This window comes from Capra hircus, chromosome 14, assembly GCF_001704415.2.
Source record: "Capra hircus breed San Clemente chromosome 14, ASM170441v1, whole genome shotgun sequence".
Classification (NCBI taxonomy): Eukaryota; Metazoa; Chordata; class Mammalia; order Artiodactyla; family Bovidae; genus Capra; species Capra hircus.
Genome location: NC_030821.1, coordinates 73,538,411 through 73,553,974, shown reverse-complemented (window position 1 = coordinate 73,553,974; position 15,564 = coordinate 73,538,411). Strand labels below are relative to the sequence as shown.

At 51.9% G+C, this 15,564-nt stretch overlaps 1 protein-coding gene across 1 annotated transcript in view; it reads right to left on the bottom strand.

Moving 5' to 3' along the window:
- Nucleotides 1-15,564, bottom strand: part of TG (thyroglobulin) — a 230,691-nt gene that overhangs the window by 200,235 nt on the left and 14,892 nt on the right. Inside the window, exons 9-16 of the mRNA XM_018058585.1 lie at nucleotides 9,334-10,434; nucleotides 8,079-8,666; nucleotides 7,595-7,834; nucleotides 5,309-5,446; nucleotides 4,642-4,719; nucleotides 3,980-4,092; nucleotides 1,671-1,773; nucleotides 451-651 (exon numbers count right to left, since the gene is read on the bottom strand). Of these exons, the coding sequence (XP_017914074.1) occupies nucleotides 451-651; nucleotides 1,671-1,773; nucleotides 3,980-4,092; nucleotides 4,642-4,719; nucleotides 5,309-5,446; nucleotides 7,595-7,834; nucleotides 8,079-8,666; nucleotides 9,334-10,434 (2,562 nt within the window). The remainder of the gene's footprint in view (nucleotides 1-450; nucleotides 652-1,670; nucleotides 1,774-3,979; nucleotides 4,093-4,641; nucleotides 4,720-5,308; nucleotides 5,447-7,594; nucleotides 7,835-8,078; nucleotides 8,667-9,333; nucleotides 10,435-15,564) is intronic.

The following is a 15,564-nucleotide window of genomic DNA, read 5'->3' as shown; positions in this document are numbered from 1 at the left end:
GAATATTCACTGGAAGGACTGATGCTGAAGCTGAAGCTCTAATACTTTGGCCACCTGATGCGAAAAACTGACTCATTGGAAAAGACCCTGATGCTGGGAAAGACTGAAGGCAGGAGGAGAAGGAGACGACAGAGGATGAGATGGTTGGATGGCATCACCAGCTCAATGGACACGAGTTTGAGTAAACTCCAGGAGTTGGTGAAGGACAGGGAAGCCTTGCATGCTGCAGCCCATGGGGTTGCAAAAAGTCGGACACGACTGAGCAACTGAACTGAGACGGAGTTTCAGCGTCACGGGGGTCAACTTCAATCCCTCACGCAGATCCCTTGTCTCTCCTCCTGCCCTCACTGTCCTGACATCTTTGGTGACCCCTTCACCCCAACCAGGGCCAAAGAAGAGATGGCAGGACCCCCACCAGCCCGGGGGTCACTCTGGGGCATCACCACTTACTCTCACAGGCTGGCTGGCTCCCGGCCACGCGAGTCCCGGGCACCTCCTCTCCGCTGTCCAGGACGCACCAGCAGCTGCCCTGGGCCGGGTCGCACTGCACTGGGGAGAAGCCTCCGTCCTCTGCCCTGCAGGCCGGGCTGTAGCCGGGGCTGGTTCTCCCGGAGGGGACTCCCCTCTGGAGCACTTCACAGAGGCTCGGGCCTTGGCGCAAAGACAAGCCACATGTGCTCTCTGCCGGCATGGGTGTCACGCCCTTGCCACCACCCACTGCCACCTGCCTGCGGGGCCCCCGGGGTCTGGGGCTGCCTCCCTACTGGGGTGTTGCACTCAGACACTCGGCTTTGTACTCCCCTCTCCACTCCATGCATGCGTGCGCACACACACACATTGCCTGTCTTCAAGGAGCTTAGAATCTTGGAGGATACTTAACAAGTAAGTGAGCAACTGCAGTTGAGATGCTAAGGATGATAATGGGAGGTGCAGGGCAGTTTATGAGACCATAGGGCGGCACTGAGCTCTGCTGGGAAAGACAGAGAGGCCTGCAAGTCTTCCTTGAGGGACTGATGGGTGGACAGAGTGAGAGTTAGCCAGCTGGGGGTGTGGGTTTGCAAAGGCTGCACCAGACCATGAAGGCCCAGGGAAGACAGTGAGTACCTGCTTGAAAAGCCTGATTATAGTTTACTCTTCCTGGACCTGCTGCTGAGATGGAGAAATAAGAGAAGCCCAAGAAGATACAGGAGCCTACATGGAGAGGTCCAGGAGCCACAGCAAGGAGCCTGGGCCTGAGGACGGCAGGGAGCATTGATGGGCTCCAGACAGAGGAGAGCCACACACGTGCCCTTTAGAGACACTGCCTTAACCTCACTGTGGAAACCAGATTGCTGGACCAGGCTGGAGGACAAGGGGCCAGGCGGGAGCCCCGGTATCTGGGGCTGAACAGCAGACCCCATGAAGGCAGTGGTGCCCACTATAATAGAGACCAGTGCTGGTTTGTGCCTCTAGTTACCCCAAATCCTGCTATATGTATTACTCCCAAAAACCCACTGAGGTGGGGGAATCACACCCCTATTTCACAGATGAGAAAACTGAGGTGCAGTGAGGTTTGAGGCTTTCACAGCTCTGGAATGGCCAAGCTGGGACATGAAGCCAGCTCTTGGGGCTCCGTACCTCATGCTCATGGGGTGGGGGCTGGAGAGTGATGGGAAAGGGTCAGTACTCACACTGGGCACTGCTGTTTGTGCCAGGGGGCACGCCCTCTCCTGAGGCTGGATCCACACACCAGGTGCCACCCTCCGACGCCTGCAGCCTGGCAAACTCTCCTGTCTGAGATAAAACCGAGGTAGTGTCACCCAGTGAAGATGCTTCTGTAAACTGGTAAGTTGGGAGCTAGGCATCAAGGATATTTCTCCCGAAACTACTGGCAATGGCTTTTCCAGACATCGGGGAGGGCCTGGACAGGGCTGTCCTATTCGAGACCCTTTACGTACGTTGTCTGAATTCACGGCTGTGACATCCACATGAGACAAAAACTGCAGTGAACCCATTTTTGGAGTGGGGAAAACAGGCTCACTCAGAGAGAGAAAGTGACAGAGGACCAGCCACAGCTGGGGGTGGCAGACCCAGGCGGGGCCCAAGCCTGCCCAGCCCGAGCCCAGCTGCTGGCTTGAAACCATCCCCCTAGTTCCGGAAACAATTCTCAACCAGCATCCCTTGGAGAAAAGGGGTCTGTAACAGAAAAGGAAGACAAGGGAGGAGGCAGCCCCCTGCCTTTGCCCAGGGCCCATCTCTCCTCGGCCAACTGGGGATGCTGGACAAGCTCCTCCAATTCACTGGGGCAAGTTTCCTCATCTAAAAAGAGAGGAGATGGGACCAGATGGACCCATGCACTCCTGGGAAGACAATGGCTTCTCTCCTGTGTATGCAGCTGCAGGCAGAAGGGAGGCCCGTTTTCCCAAGCTCCCTGGGACCCCTGAGGGTTTCCCTGAGATTTCCTAGGCCACTTGTTCATTCTATACTCTGCTGTGCCATTTTCACAGATGATAAATGACCATTGTAATGACACCCAACATTTACAGAGACCATAATCAGGAGGCCCCCAGGGTGTCCTTCAGTCCCTGATGTAGGTAGAGAGCCTACGTCCGTGTTCTACTCAGCGAGACCCAGGGAAATCAGATGAGGTGCCCCCGGGTGCTTGGCTTTCAAGTCGCACAGGAAGGATTCAAACCCAAGCAAAGGTTTGAGAAAATATGGGATTGTAAAGATCTACAACCAAGAACACCCTCGCTGCTAACATGACTTCTGCTGAGGAGCAGGTCCAACACACAGCCATCCAGTGTGGGCACTGGGCATCTTGGGTCCTGTTTTCTGGCACTTGGATCCTTCCAGGAGCCAGCCTGGGGAACCACACGATCGGAGGTTCTCTGGGAGCTGGTCTGAATCACTTTTCCCTCCGTCAGAAGTATGCTTCCTGTCTCTCCTTCTCCACAGGTGGACTTGCAGACTCTGATGATGAAGCAGACTCTCATTTCAGTGGTAGGGAGCTGCCAGCCAAGATAAAAGACTAGATCTGCTAATTTCTCCACAAAACTCTTCCATAACCAGGGTCCATGTTTATAGCACCAAACAGTATTAATGACAGTGAGGAACAGTAACAAGGAAACGTTTGCTCAGTAATTTGCATTTTATGAACCTCTGCACCGCTGATTTCATCTAACTTCCTTGGAGCCTCTGTGAGCCCAGCAGAGTGGGTGGCGATGTTCCTATCATCCCTACTTCAGGGTACGGGGCCTGAGCCACACGCAGTTCCATCAGCTGGTACCTGAGTGGTTGGTTCCAGCAAGAAGTCTCTCTCTAAGAGCTTTCACATCAGTCACTGCCCGAAATCATGACAACCAGGGAGCTGGAGAGGGAAATATTACAGTCTTCCAGTATGTTGAGAAGCTGAAATATGATGGCCGTGTTGATGTGGCTACATGGTTTCAGGAATTATTACGTGTATATTATTCTTCAAACAGTTTTCATTAAAGGTATCTCCTAAAAGCCTCAAAACAGTCCTGGTGCTAGGGAAGATTAAAATGTGACCTGATCTTAGGATAACGCAAAGCCCAGAGAAGCGCAGAGATGGTAAATAAATTGCCCAAGGTCATACAGCTTGGGCCTCTAGGTGGCTCAGTGTTAAAGGATCTGCCTGCCAATGCAGAACATGCAAGAGATGTGGGTTTGACACCTGGCTCAGGAAGGTCCCCTGGAGGAGGAAGTGGCAACCTACTCCAGTATTCTTGCTTGGAAAATCCCGCGGACAGACAATCCTGGCAGGCTTCCAGCCCGTGGGGTCATAAAAGAGTTGAACACGACCGATCAGCTAAACATCACCACCACCACAGAGCTTGGATCAGCCGGGGCTGGGACAAAAACCAAGGCCTAGAATTCCTCGTGAGTTTTCAATTAAAACAAGTTTATTGAAAACTAGAAAATTAGCCATCCAGAAAGTTCTGGCTTCTGGAACTTTCTTGGGCCTTCAGAGACTTACCTCTAAGCAGGTCGGGATGAACAGGCCTTTAGGAGATGGTTCTGCTTGGACACCAGCCTGTTTCCAGCTGGAAAGCAGCGCACTGGCTCGCGATCTCTCGCAGCTGGTGGGGCCTGGGTGGGGAGACAGGGGAGCTCTCAACAGGCTGGCCGCGGGTGCTGAGGGCAGGTGGGGAGCCCAGGCTGGCCCCGAGTGTTGGAGCCGTGCTTCTGGGTGGGTGGGGGGGTGCCTTGAGCAGACAGCTGGGACCCCAGAGAAGCAGGCTGAGGGCTGGGGACAAAGACCCACGTGGGACACTTCATCTCTGAGACATAAAGTGAGCTCTTGATTACACGGGTCCAGACTCAGAAGAGAGGTTGGACTATGGACCAGACATGAGGTCGTTGTAGAAAACACAGAAATAGATGGAACTTCCCAGGAAGCAGGTATCGGGGGGTGGACCTGGGGCTCCTTGCCCACCCCCAGCTCCCTCCCTCCACCTGGGAAACGAGGAGCACCATTAGGAACTACGACCAAGGTCAGGGACGTCTTCCAGGCCTGGGGGCTTGGGGGTGCGTGGTCTGCCTGCTCTCGGGGGTTGGGCTGAAGCGCTGGCCCACGGAGCCTCCCCAGGCAGGGCGCCCGCTAGAAGGCCCGCCGGCCGGTCCGGCGGCCCCACTTACACTGCGGGATCTGCCGGGAGCGGGCGGTCAGCGAGGCGGGGACGTACTCTCCCCTCCCGTCCACACACCAGCAGTGCCCTGGAAAAGAGCCATGGCCAGAAGTTCAGGAAGTGCCCAAGGGCCCTGCCCTGAGGGCCCTGCAGTACACACCACCACGTATAAAAGAGACTTGCTCATAGCGCAGGGAACTCTACTCAGTATTCCGCAGTGGCCTATATGGGGAAAGAATCTGGAAAGAGAGTGGGTTTAGGTATAGCCTACTCACTCTGCTGTCCAGCAGAAGCTATTTAACACAGCGTTCCAAATCAACCAAACTCTAATCAAAATTCAAAAAATTCCTAGCAGTGCCAATCTCTCACCCCAACCCCTACCTGTCTGCTCTCCCTAACAGGGTCCGCAATCAGAGGCCCTAACACCCAGAAACCCCAGCAGCTACCCACTTGGTCTTCAGGCAGGCAGAAGGTTTCCACTCCCATTGTACAGATGGAACAATCAGATGGCAGAAGAATTAAGGTGCTTGCCACCAGCTGCCGAAGAGAGGCCTAGAGTCCACTTTGCTTTGCCCTAATAGAGCAGGGCTCTTTCCTTTCTTTCTTCTTAGGGCTCTTTTCTCCACATGAAAAGGAGGGGTGTCCCTCAGCCTCCCCAGGGCACCTGCCCGCCTCACCCGTCGTGGCATGGCACTGCACAGGCTCCCAGCCTCCAAAGGCATCACACTGCGGCACATAGGGGCTGGACCGCACAGGGCTGAATGCTCGTGGGGACTCGGACAGGCTCACCAGGCGTCTCTGGTAGAAGTCAAAGGCTGGAGTGGGGAGAGATGAGGAGAGAGGTGAGCACTGGACAGGCAAAGCCCAGGCCGAGCGGACTCTGTCCTGAGAACAGCCACCTCGTCCTTTCCCAACATAGGCGGCCTTTTGGTTTCTGTGACAAACATTTCCACCCCAAAACAAGACAGACGCTCATCGAGGAGCGGGTAGGCCCTCACCAGATTGCCCTTTAAAATGAAAATGAAAAAAATTAAAATGGCAGCTGATGGGAACCCCTGGCAGTCCAGCGGTTGGGACTCCACGTTTCCACTGCAGGGGCCACAGCTTTGATCCCTGGTCAGCGAACTAAGATCCCACAAGCAGTGTGGTGCAACCAAAGAAGTAAAAAATGTCAGCCAAGTTTGAAGGAGTCACTGTTCCTCCTTGGGGAATTCTCATCTAGAGCCCATCGGGTTAAGGCAGATGAGAGAACAGTGATGGCTGATAACACTGATGGCCTGTTAGTAACTGACTTTCCTCCTGTGCCCACCCCTCCTCCCTAGAGACCCTGGGACACCGCTACTGGGTTCTGTGGGTCAAAGATGCTTTGTGGCCCTCAGTCTCTTTCTGGGTTGGGCCTTCAATCCCCAGACTCCCCAGGCTCCGGAGGTCTACACACCAAGAGCTTCCTCTCCTCTGGCACAGTTAGAGATGTCCCTTCTCACCTGAAGGGGTGCCCAGAAAAGTGACCAACCCTGGTTGTTCTCTACAGACACTTCCTTTTTTCCCAATGGCATCAGACTTGCAAAAGCAGAGCTGGTGGCTCCGAGGAGGGGAACTTCCTTAGCCTGACTTCTGAACAACGTGCCACCACAACATTCAGCCAATAAATCCCCATGGGGCCAACACTTCTCTCTCTTCCTCTAAATTTCCCTCCCTGACCGAAGTGGTCACCACTCAAGGGCATCAGCTCCTCCTCCTCTCTTTGATTACATGACAACTGGCCCAGCCACAACATTTTTTTAAAAAACTGGGTTCCTGCCAAAAGCAGAATCTCCAAGTCTCTGAGGAACAGAGGAAAAAAAAAAAAAAAAGAGTACCTGGGGAGGGAAGGAGAGAGAAGAGGAAGAAAGAAGCAAGGAGGATGGTTAAGCATCCTTTTGCAGGCCCCACATTCTGTCGGCGCTGTGCGAGACCCAGGATGTAAAGAGGAAGGTGGGCGTCTTGTCCTCCAGCAGAGGTGGCTGGGGAGGGGGAGGAAACAAAGATGGCTCCGGGGAGACTCACATGGGGTTAGGGGAATAAAGGCAAGGGAAGCCCAATGCCAAGGGGGCAGCAGAACCGCCAGGAAGGTGAGGGCAGGGAGGCTCCAGCCTGTGGGCGTGGGCGTCTTTGTCTTGGTCCTGATGTTACAGGGGAGCAGCGGGTGCAGGGGACAGAGGCCTGGGGGCCAAACCACCAGCATCGCATCCAGGTTCCGCTGATTGCTGGTTGGATGAACTTGGACACGTGACTTAACCTCCGTTTCCACTTCTGAAGAGAATCACGGATGGTGATTACAGCATCTCTCTCATGGGACTGTCGGAGGATCAGATGCAAAGATCTGGTAAAGATCTACTTAGCACAGAAAGTGCTTGGCCAGGGGTATGTGTCAAGCAATGCTGAGCTGGTCCCAGGCCGGAGCAGTGTCAGCCTTCTGAGCATAGGTCTCTGTCATGCGAGGGACCAAGTGGTGCTTTCTGGAGTTAACTACCTGGATTAGATTTGATCACATGAGGAAGGTGCCTAAACCCAGAGCGTGTTTCCTCAGTTTAGGAGGGCTCTTTTACTTTCCTCCTTGGAGGTGTTCCTGAGTCCTTGGAAATGGAGGGAAGCGTCAGAACCGGCCACAGGGGAGTAGGAGCGTTCGGAGCTCACACAATTGAATATTTTTACTCAAATACTTGGCTTCCTAGTGGGCTACAGGTGCCATATACAATACAAAATACAGAGCCCTGCCCCCAGGTGGCTCTGTTGGAGGTTTGGGTACCATCTTGGAGGGGTGGGGAAATTTCCAGCTTTAGGTCACAAAAGATATTTGTCTTCTCCGGAACCCATGGGCTGGGGGAAAAAACCACAGCTCTAAAGATGACCGAAGAGGAACTCATTCAAACTCTCTCTTCCGCCAAGGAAGAAACAAGAAACCAGAAGCATGGGGCACTCACTGGACTGAGCTGCCAGTCGAATGGCATAATCGCTCCCGCTCAGAAACTTCTCCAAGAAAGTCTCCCGAGATGGGGAGAGTGGAGGAAAGGCCAGCTCCTCGTCCGTCAGCCGGATTCCTTTGGCTGCAAGGAAACTCTCTCCCAGAGGGAAGCGAGAACTGTTGGAATACGTGACAATCTCTTCTGCTTCCCTGGTGAACTGCAGGACGCGAAGCTTCACTTCCTCACAAGAGCCAGGACCTGGGGAGGAAAGGCAGATGGAGTCACCCACCACTTGGCGCTCACTCTGACCCCTCTGAAGTATGTACACACACCAGCATACACATGCATTTCTGGCTCAGCTGTTCCCCTCGCCCCAACTCTTCCCACAACTTGGAATGTTCTTTCTGTCTTGTCTCCGCAATCAGATTCACTGCACTGACGGCATACCCGCTTTGTGAGATGATTAGTAATGGCTAATGTTTATTCCACACCAGGAACTCACATGCTGGGACCTTGCTGGGCTCATTCTGGGTTCCTTCTAGCTTCTGACCAGCCTCATCCACACACCAGCAGCTCCGGAGGTCAAAGTGCGCCAGAGGGGCGCTAAAGTCTGAGTAGGGCCCTGGGTATCGGTCAAGCTGGCCGTTTAGGATCTGCCAGAAGAGGTAGGGTTCCAGAAACACGTTCCCTCCAGGCTGGGTCCGGTTCCCTTCCAACACCGACACTGGGACATCTTGGAAAGAAGAGTATCTCGCCAGCCCTGGGAAGATGCCTTGTTGGCCAGCCTTGTACAGATTTTGAATGAAGAGACGGAAGTTTCTGGAAGCTGCTTCTCTGTAGCTCATGATCTTCATTAGCAATTCCACTGGGGTCAGCGCCTGGCCAGCACTGTTCTGAGCCTCCCAGCGTTCATACCACTCGAAGGCCTGCTCGGGGGGCCCGTCACATTGCATGGGGCTCCACTGCCCACTGGCACTGCACTGCGGGATATAGATGCTGGAGAGGGCGGGCGGCGTGCTGGGATTGGAGACCAGGGTCCGCACCGTCCCGAGGAAGGCTCGCTCGGCCTGTAACTGACAGGGGCTGGGGCCTGGGGAGGAACGAAGCACAGGTACGTCAGGTTAATAAGCCCCAAAGGCCAAGATGCATATGTGCTAAGTCGTTTCAGTCGTGTCTGACTCTTTGCCACTCCATGGACTGGCAAAGGGGACCACCCTTTTGCACACTACGCTCCTCTGTCCATGGGATTCTCCAGGCAAGAATACTGGACTGAGTTGCATTTCCTTCTCCAGAGGGATCTTCCCGACCCAGGAATCGAACCCCTGTCTCTTGCATCTCCTGCATTGGCAGGTGGGTTCTTTACCACTAGCGCCACCTGGGAAACCCAAGACCAAGATGGAAGCCCTTATCTGTCCAAACTCCATCTAAAACCTTACACAGCCATAGAAACCCCATCAACCTTAAATTTGTAAATATTCAGAGAGAGAGAGCCTGCCTATCACTAAATCAATGCAGTTGAGACCAGCTGTTGTCAGCACCACAGAAATTTTATGTGGCAGCTTCTTAAGGCCAAATTAATCTCCCAACCCCACTCCTTGGAATGGTTAACATTATCCAGACCTTTGTGGACAATGTTTAAATCAGCCAGCAAATTTCACCATTAGCAGAAGTTTGGGCTTTAGCTATAACTCTGATGCGTCATGTCAGGGCCCTAGGGGAGAATCAGAGTCTGCAGGTTGAACACTCAACAGACTCACATTTCTTGGGCTCTCCGAGCGCACTTCGAGTTCCAGGAATAGGCTGACCCTCGGTGTCCACACAGTGGCACTCTGAGTTGAAGCACTGGACAGGGAGAAAGTTCCCATCGCTGGTACAAGCAGGGACAAACAGGCTGGACCCAGCGGGCTGGCTACCCAAGAGGCTCTGCATGCGCGCCCTCTGCTTTTCGCACTCCGTGGGGCACCGGGGTCGTCCACCTCTAACTCGGGAGCCGGCAAGTTCTCGGCCCCGGGCGTCCACGCACCAGCAGTCTCCCGCGAAGCACTGGACCTCCTCGTAGCTCCCTTCCGCAGTGCATGCCGGGACGAAAAGGCTGCCAGGTGCCTGCCCGCAGCCCTGAGAGCTGAACACCATTTCCATCACGTCACCTAAATCCCTTGCTGTGTCCTCTGGCACAGAAAGAGCATGCTGCAAGAAGAGAAGGAATTCTGGAAGCTCCAGGAGGGAAGAAAGGAATTGCAGGGCATTTTGGTTCTCTTGTAAGTTGACTTCAAAGCCAAAGCTGCCCACAACTGGCTTCCTTGGGGCAACGTCTGTCTTGGAGGCTTTTGGGGCTTCAGAGGCAGAATTTGAATTCAGTCCCACAGAGACAGGCTTGGCCAGATCAGCTAGTGCCAGTCCATCCTGGAAGCCTGGGAGACCCAGCTGCTGGAAAAAGTGACTGAAGTTAAATGTGCCTCTTGTGCCCAGGGCTCCAGACAAGTTAAACTGGCCTACGTTCACCAAAAATCTCCCCCCGAAGAGGTTTTGCTGCAGTCGCTTTGCGTTGGTGGTGAACTGCAGGGCGAGGCGGGCCAGCTCTCGGGAGGGAAAGATCCCTCTAATGGCTTCCTTGAGGAGACTTTCTGGGGCGACAAACCGTGAGGCCCGTCCTTGCAGCATTGGCTGGAAAATTCCGGAATCCAGAAAGAGCTCCTTGATCGAGGGTGGGCAGGGCGCAGCAAATCTGGCGAGTCTCTGAGACACCGATCTTTCCTCAGGAGCCAAGAACAAGCTCCGCAGGCTCAAGTAGCCGGAGGGCCCAAAGAGGAGTCTGGAAAAGGCCCGCCGCCTCTCGGAGAGACAGGACTGGTCTTCAGCTGCAAGGGGAACGCAAGCAGAGACACAAATGGAGAGATAGTTTCACCATTGCCAGCGACCCTGACACAGCCCTCAGACCTTTCTGGTTTCTGTTGTGTAATCATCACTGTCTGACTCCTTGCGATGCTATGGACTGTAGCCCACCAGCCTCCTCTGTCCATGGGATTTTCCAGAAAAGAAGACCGGAGTGGGTTGCCATTTCCTTCTCCAGGGTATCTTCCCGACCCAGGGATTGAACCCGTGTCTCCTGCTTGGCAGGTGAAACAAAAACAGCACCAGCATTTCTGACACAGCCCTCAGACCTTTCTGGTAGTGAGATGAAAACAAGTCAGTCAAGGGCTGACTCTCTGCCTCCTTTCTCCATATCCTTCTATTTGTTCCTTCCCCCTGAGCAGAGTCTGTGACCCCCATCTTGGGGAGTGGGGACTCCAGGTGACTTGACTTCCTCTCCTTGATTGCACTCAAGGGTGACCCCTTCCTAAGACAGGGCTCAGAGACACAGGCCCACTTTCTGGAAACCTGCCCACACACTCATTAAATGTCCCCACTGGCATGATATCTCCCCACCCGGTAGGTGCCCTGCCTTGCCCAATACTCATGTCTGCCCAGAACCTCCAACGGTGATCTCATTTGGAAATAGCATCTCTGTGGATGTCATTAGTTAGAATGAGGTCATACTGGTTTAGGGTGGGTCCTAAATCCAATGACTGGTGTCCTTAAAGAATGCCATGTGAATACACAGAGGAGACACAAAGGAAGAAAAACACAAGAAGAGGCAAGGCAGAGACTAGGGTGATGCAGCTGTTAGCTAATGAATGCCAGAGACAGCCAGCATACACCAGAAGCTGGCAAGGACCCTACCCTGGAGCTTTCTGAGGGAACACAGCCCTGCCCACACCTTGGTTTCAGACTTCTGGCTTCCAGGATGGTGAGAAAATAAATGTCTGTTGTTTTAAGCCACTCAGTTTGTGGTCGTTTGTTATGACTGCCCTAGGAAACTCCTGCACCAACAAATTCCTGTTTGTTTTTAATGGAATGTTGTTTTCCAGGGTTCTCCTATTGGAACCCTCAGTGGCCTTTAATGCTTCATTATAATGCTCTTCAAGAGGCTGTCTATTCCTCTGTGGGGATCATCTTATCTAGGCTAACTAGTTCATCGTCTGTCTGAGGTTAAAAACCATACTTTAAATGCTACTGATATTTTCCATACTAAGAAACATTTTCCTATGTTTTAATATGCAATATTAGAGGAATTGGGCTTCCCTCGTGGCTCAGTGATAAAGAACCTGCCTACCAATGCAGGAGACTTGGATTCAATCCCTGGGTTGGGAAGATCACCTGGAAAAAGAAATAGCAAGCCACTCCAGCACTCTCGTCTGGGAAATCCCATGGACAGAGGAGCCTGGCGGGCTACAGTCCATGAGGTCACAGAGTCAGACACAATTGAGCAACTAAACAACAACATTACAGGAATCATGGTGTTTCCCACAATATAATGTGACAATGCCCGCTCAGCAAACACACTTAGCACAGCCTTCCAGACTTCTTGAACTTTCCTTCAAATTATTAATTAGCAATCAACTCCATCGGAGAAGGCAATGGCAATCCACTCCAGTACTCTTGCCTGGAAAATCCCATGGACGGAGGAGCCTGGTGGGCTGCAGTCCATGGGGTCGCTAAGCGTCGGACACGACTGAGCGACTTCACTTCCTCTTTTCACTTTCATGCACTGGAGAAGGAAATGGCAACCCACTCCAGTGTTCTTGCCCGGAGAATCCCAGGGACGGGGGAGCCTGGTGGGCTGCCATCTATGGGGTCACACAGAGTCTGGCACAACTGAAGCGACTTAGCAGCAGCAGCAGCAGCAGCAGCAGCAGCAGCAGCAGCAGCAGCAATCAGCTCCATGCACGGTCAGGTCATTCTGTCTGAATATCCCAAGTCAACGGTCATCATATTCAGAAAAAAGTTTTAAAATTCAGACTCTGATCATCTCAGTCACATAGGTGGAAGGGAGAAAACGCCATTTTTCTCCATAAAACCATAAATCTTAGAAGTTCTTTTCAACTCACCCCACCCCCAACTTTTCAAAATAATTCATTCCCCTCAGTTCACACAGGTGCCAAAAAGAAAGTCAGCCAATTTCACTCTGTAACCAGGCAACAGAGTAAGAGCTGGAACATGCGGTCAGAGAGAGTGAGAGAGACTGGCAACATCTGAACATATAACACATCCGTCCCCAAGGCCAGGGCTTCCTCTAATGGGTATTACAGGAAGGCAGGGGAGAAACCAAGCTCACGTCCCTGCTTACTCTCCCTCCAAATTAAGAGCATATCCTGCCCATTCATTTGTTATGTAGTGTTACCAAGGCAAAGAAAAAAATCAGGTATTGGTTTCTTGTGGCACATGTTTCCATGGTAATGAGACGGATACATTAGATGGAAAAAGTAGAATATATACATATATATATATATGATCTATGCATTTGGAAGTACTTTTGGTTTTAACGTGGAAGACCATAGTTCTTCATTTTCACCTGGAATTAGGGAATGGTGTTCTCTGGGTCTAACAGAACCAGAGTGTAATTGTAAAGGCTACCTTCAAGACAGAGCTTCACAATGTTCTTTTTCTACATCTTCACACTTAGCCAAAAGGATGCTACCCAACACAGTGCTGAGAACTCAAAATGTTAAGTTTGAGAAATCAAATGGTTTCCCAGGAAGTCACTGAAAGAATGTTAACACATGTCTATTTCGAGGCTCTGAAAAGACTGTCCTCCTCCTTCGCTGTCTCACATCTTGCTGAGTCCATCCAGCTCACCCCAACTGGGAGCCTATGAGTGCTCCTAGACTCCTCCTGCTCCACCGCTAACACCCTCCAGGTCTCTGTGTAAGGAGGAACGGAGTCTGATGCAATGCCTGGCCACCTGTCTCAAGTCCACACCCTTGCCCCAGCCCACTGCTTCTGCTTCAGTATTGCTTCCTGTCCTGGGCTGAATAGTGTCTCCCTAGAATTCACATCCCTCCTGGAACTTCAGAATGTGATCTTCTATGGATGTAGGGCCATTGTAGGTGTAATTAGTTAACATGGGGTCACACTAGAGCAAGGCAGCATGCTCAATCGCTCAGTAGTATCCGACTCTTTTCAACCCCATGGACTTCAGCCTGCCAGGCTCATCTGCCTGTGGGCTTTTCCAGGCAAGAATACTGGAGTGGGCTGCCATTCCCTTCTTCAGGGGATCTTCCTGATCCAGGGATCAAACCCACGTTTCTTGCATCTCTTGCATCTCCTGCATGGACAGGTGGATTCTTTACCATGGGCACCACCTGGGAAGTCCATACTAAAGTGGGCTTTTAATCCTACATGGCTGGTGTCATTACAAGAGGAGGAGACGAGACACAGAGGCAGACAAACAAGGCAGACAGCCACGTGAAGACGGAGGCAGAGTATGGAGTTCTGCAGTCACAAGCCAAGGAAGGCCAAAGACTGCTGGTGTAAAAAAGAACAGAATAATGCTGTTTGCAGCAACATGGGTGAACTAGAGTGTGGCCAACTAGAGACGGCCATACTGAGTGAAGCAAGTCAGACGGAGGAGGACAAATATCATATACCGTTCACAGGTGAAATCTAAAAATGGGTGCAAATGAACTTACCTACAAAGCAGAAATAAAAAGAGTTACAGATGTAGAAAACAAATTTAAGGTTGCTAGAGGGTAGGAGGTGCTACAGAAGGAGAAATTGTGAGACTGAGATGGACAATACACGCTGCTGGGGGTTTAGTCGCTAAGTCTGGTCTGACTCTTGCAGTTCCATGGACTATAGCCACCAGGCTCCTCTGTCCATAAGACTCCCCAGGCAGGAATAACAGAGTGGGCTGCGATTTCCTCCTCCTCCAGGGGATCTTCCCAACGCAGGGATCGAACCCGGCTCTCCTGCTTTGCAGGCAGATTCTTAACCTACTGAGCCACCAGGGAACCCTGACATATACACACTACTATATACAAAATGGGTAACTAATAAGGACCTACTGTATCACACAGGGAACTGTACTCAATTCTGTACAGTGACCTATATGGGAAAATAATCCAAAGAAGAGAAGATATATGTTTAAATGATTCACTCTTCTGTTCACTGGAAACTAACACAGCACTGTAAATCAACTACACTCCAATAAAAACTTTTTAAAAAAGAAAATAAAACAACTAAGTTTCTGGCTTAAAAAAAAAAATTGTTGGTGACTACCACAACCTGGAAGAAACAAGGATTTTTTTTTCCTGAAGCCTACAGAGCGAGCACTGCCCTGCTGACACATTGATTTTAGACATCCAGCCTTTAGAAATGCCCAAGGATACATTTCTGCTGTTCTAAGCCATTCTGTGGGTGCTCATTTGCTACAGTTGCCCCAGGAAAGTAATATAGGCCCCTCATCTCTCGTTAGGACACCTCAGTGACCTTTAAATGCCTACTGCCTGCAGCCTGATGCTCCTGTTCAATCTCTCCTCCAAAAAGCCTGGGGTGCCTTTCCATACCACCCACACAGGGCACGCTCCAGCTTCAAAGCCCTCAGCAGCTTCTCTGAAAGCTGGAGAATGAAGCCCCCAAGGCTCCGCTTGATATGAAAGACCTCATGACCCGTGCCTTTCAGCGTCCCCCACCCAAATCAGGAGCTTCCCAGGTGGGCTTGGTGGTAAAGAATCCACCTTCCAATGCAGGAGAATTAGGTTCGATCCTGGGTTGGGAAGATCCCCTGGAAGAGGAAACGGCAACTCACTCCAGTATTCTTGTTTGGGAAATCCCATGGACAGAGGAATCTGGCGGGCTATAGTCCATGGGATCGCAAGAGTCAGACACGACTGACCTCACATGCGCACACACGCACACGCGCACACGCGCACACGCGCACACGCGCACACACACCCCCAAACATGCTCCAGCAGGGTTTTTGTCTCTATCCTTCTCACAGACTCCATGTTCCTTAGCACATGTGAAAGTCGCTCAGTCATGTTCCTTAGCACACCAACACCTATCACAGATCTTCCTCAACTAGGGTGGAATGACCTCCTGATAAACTCATCATAAGTTGAAAATATTAAGTCAAAAATGCATTGAATTCCTAACACCATAGTTTAGCC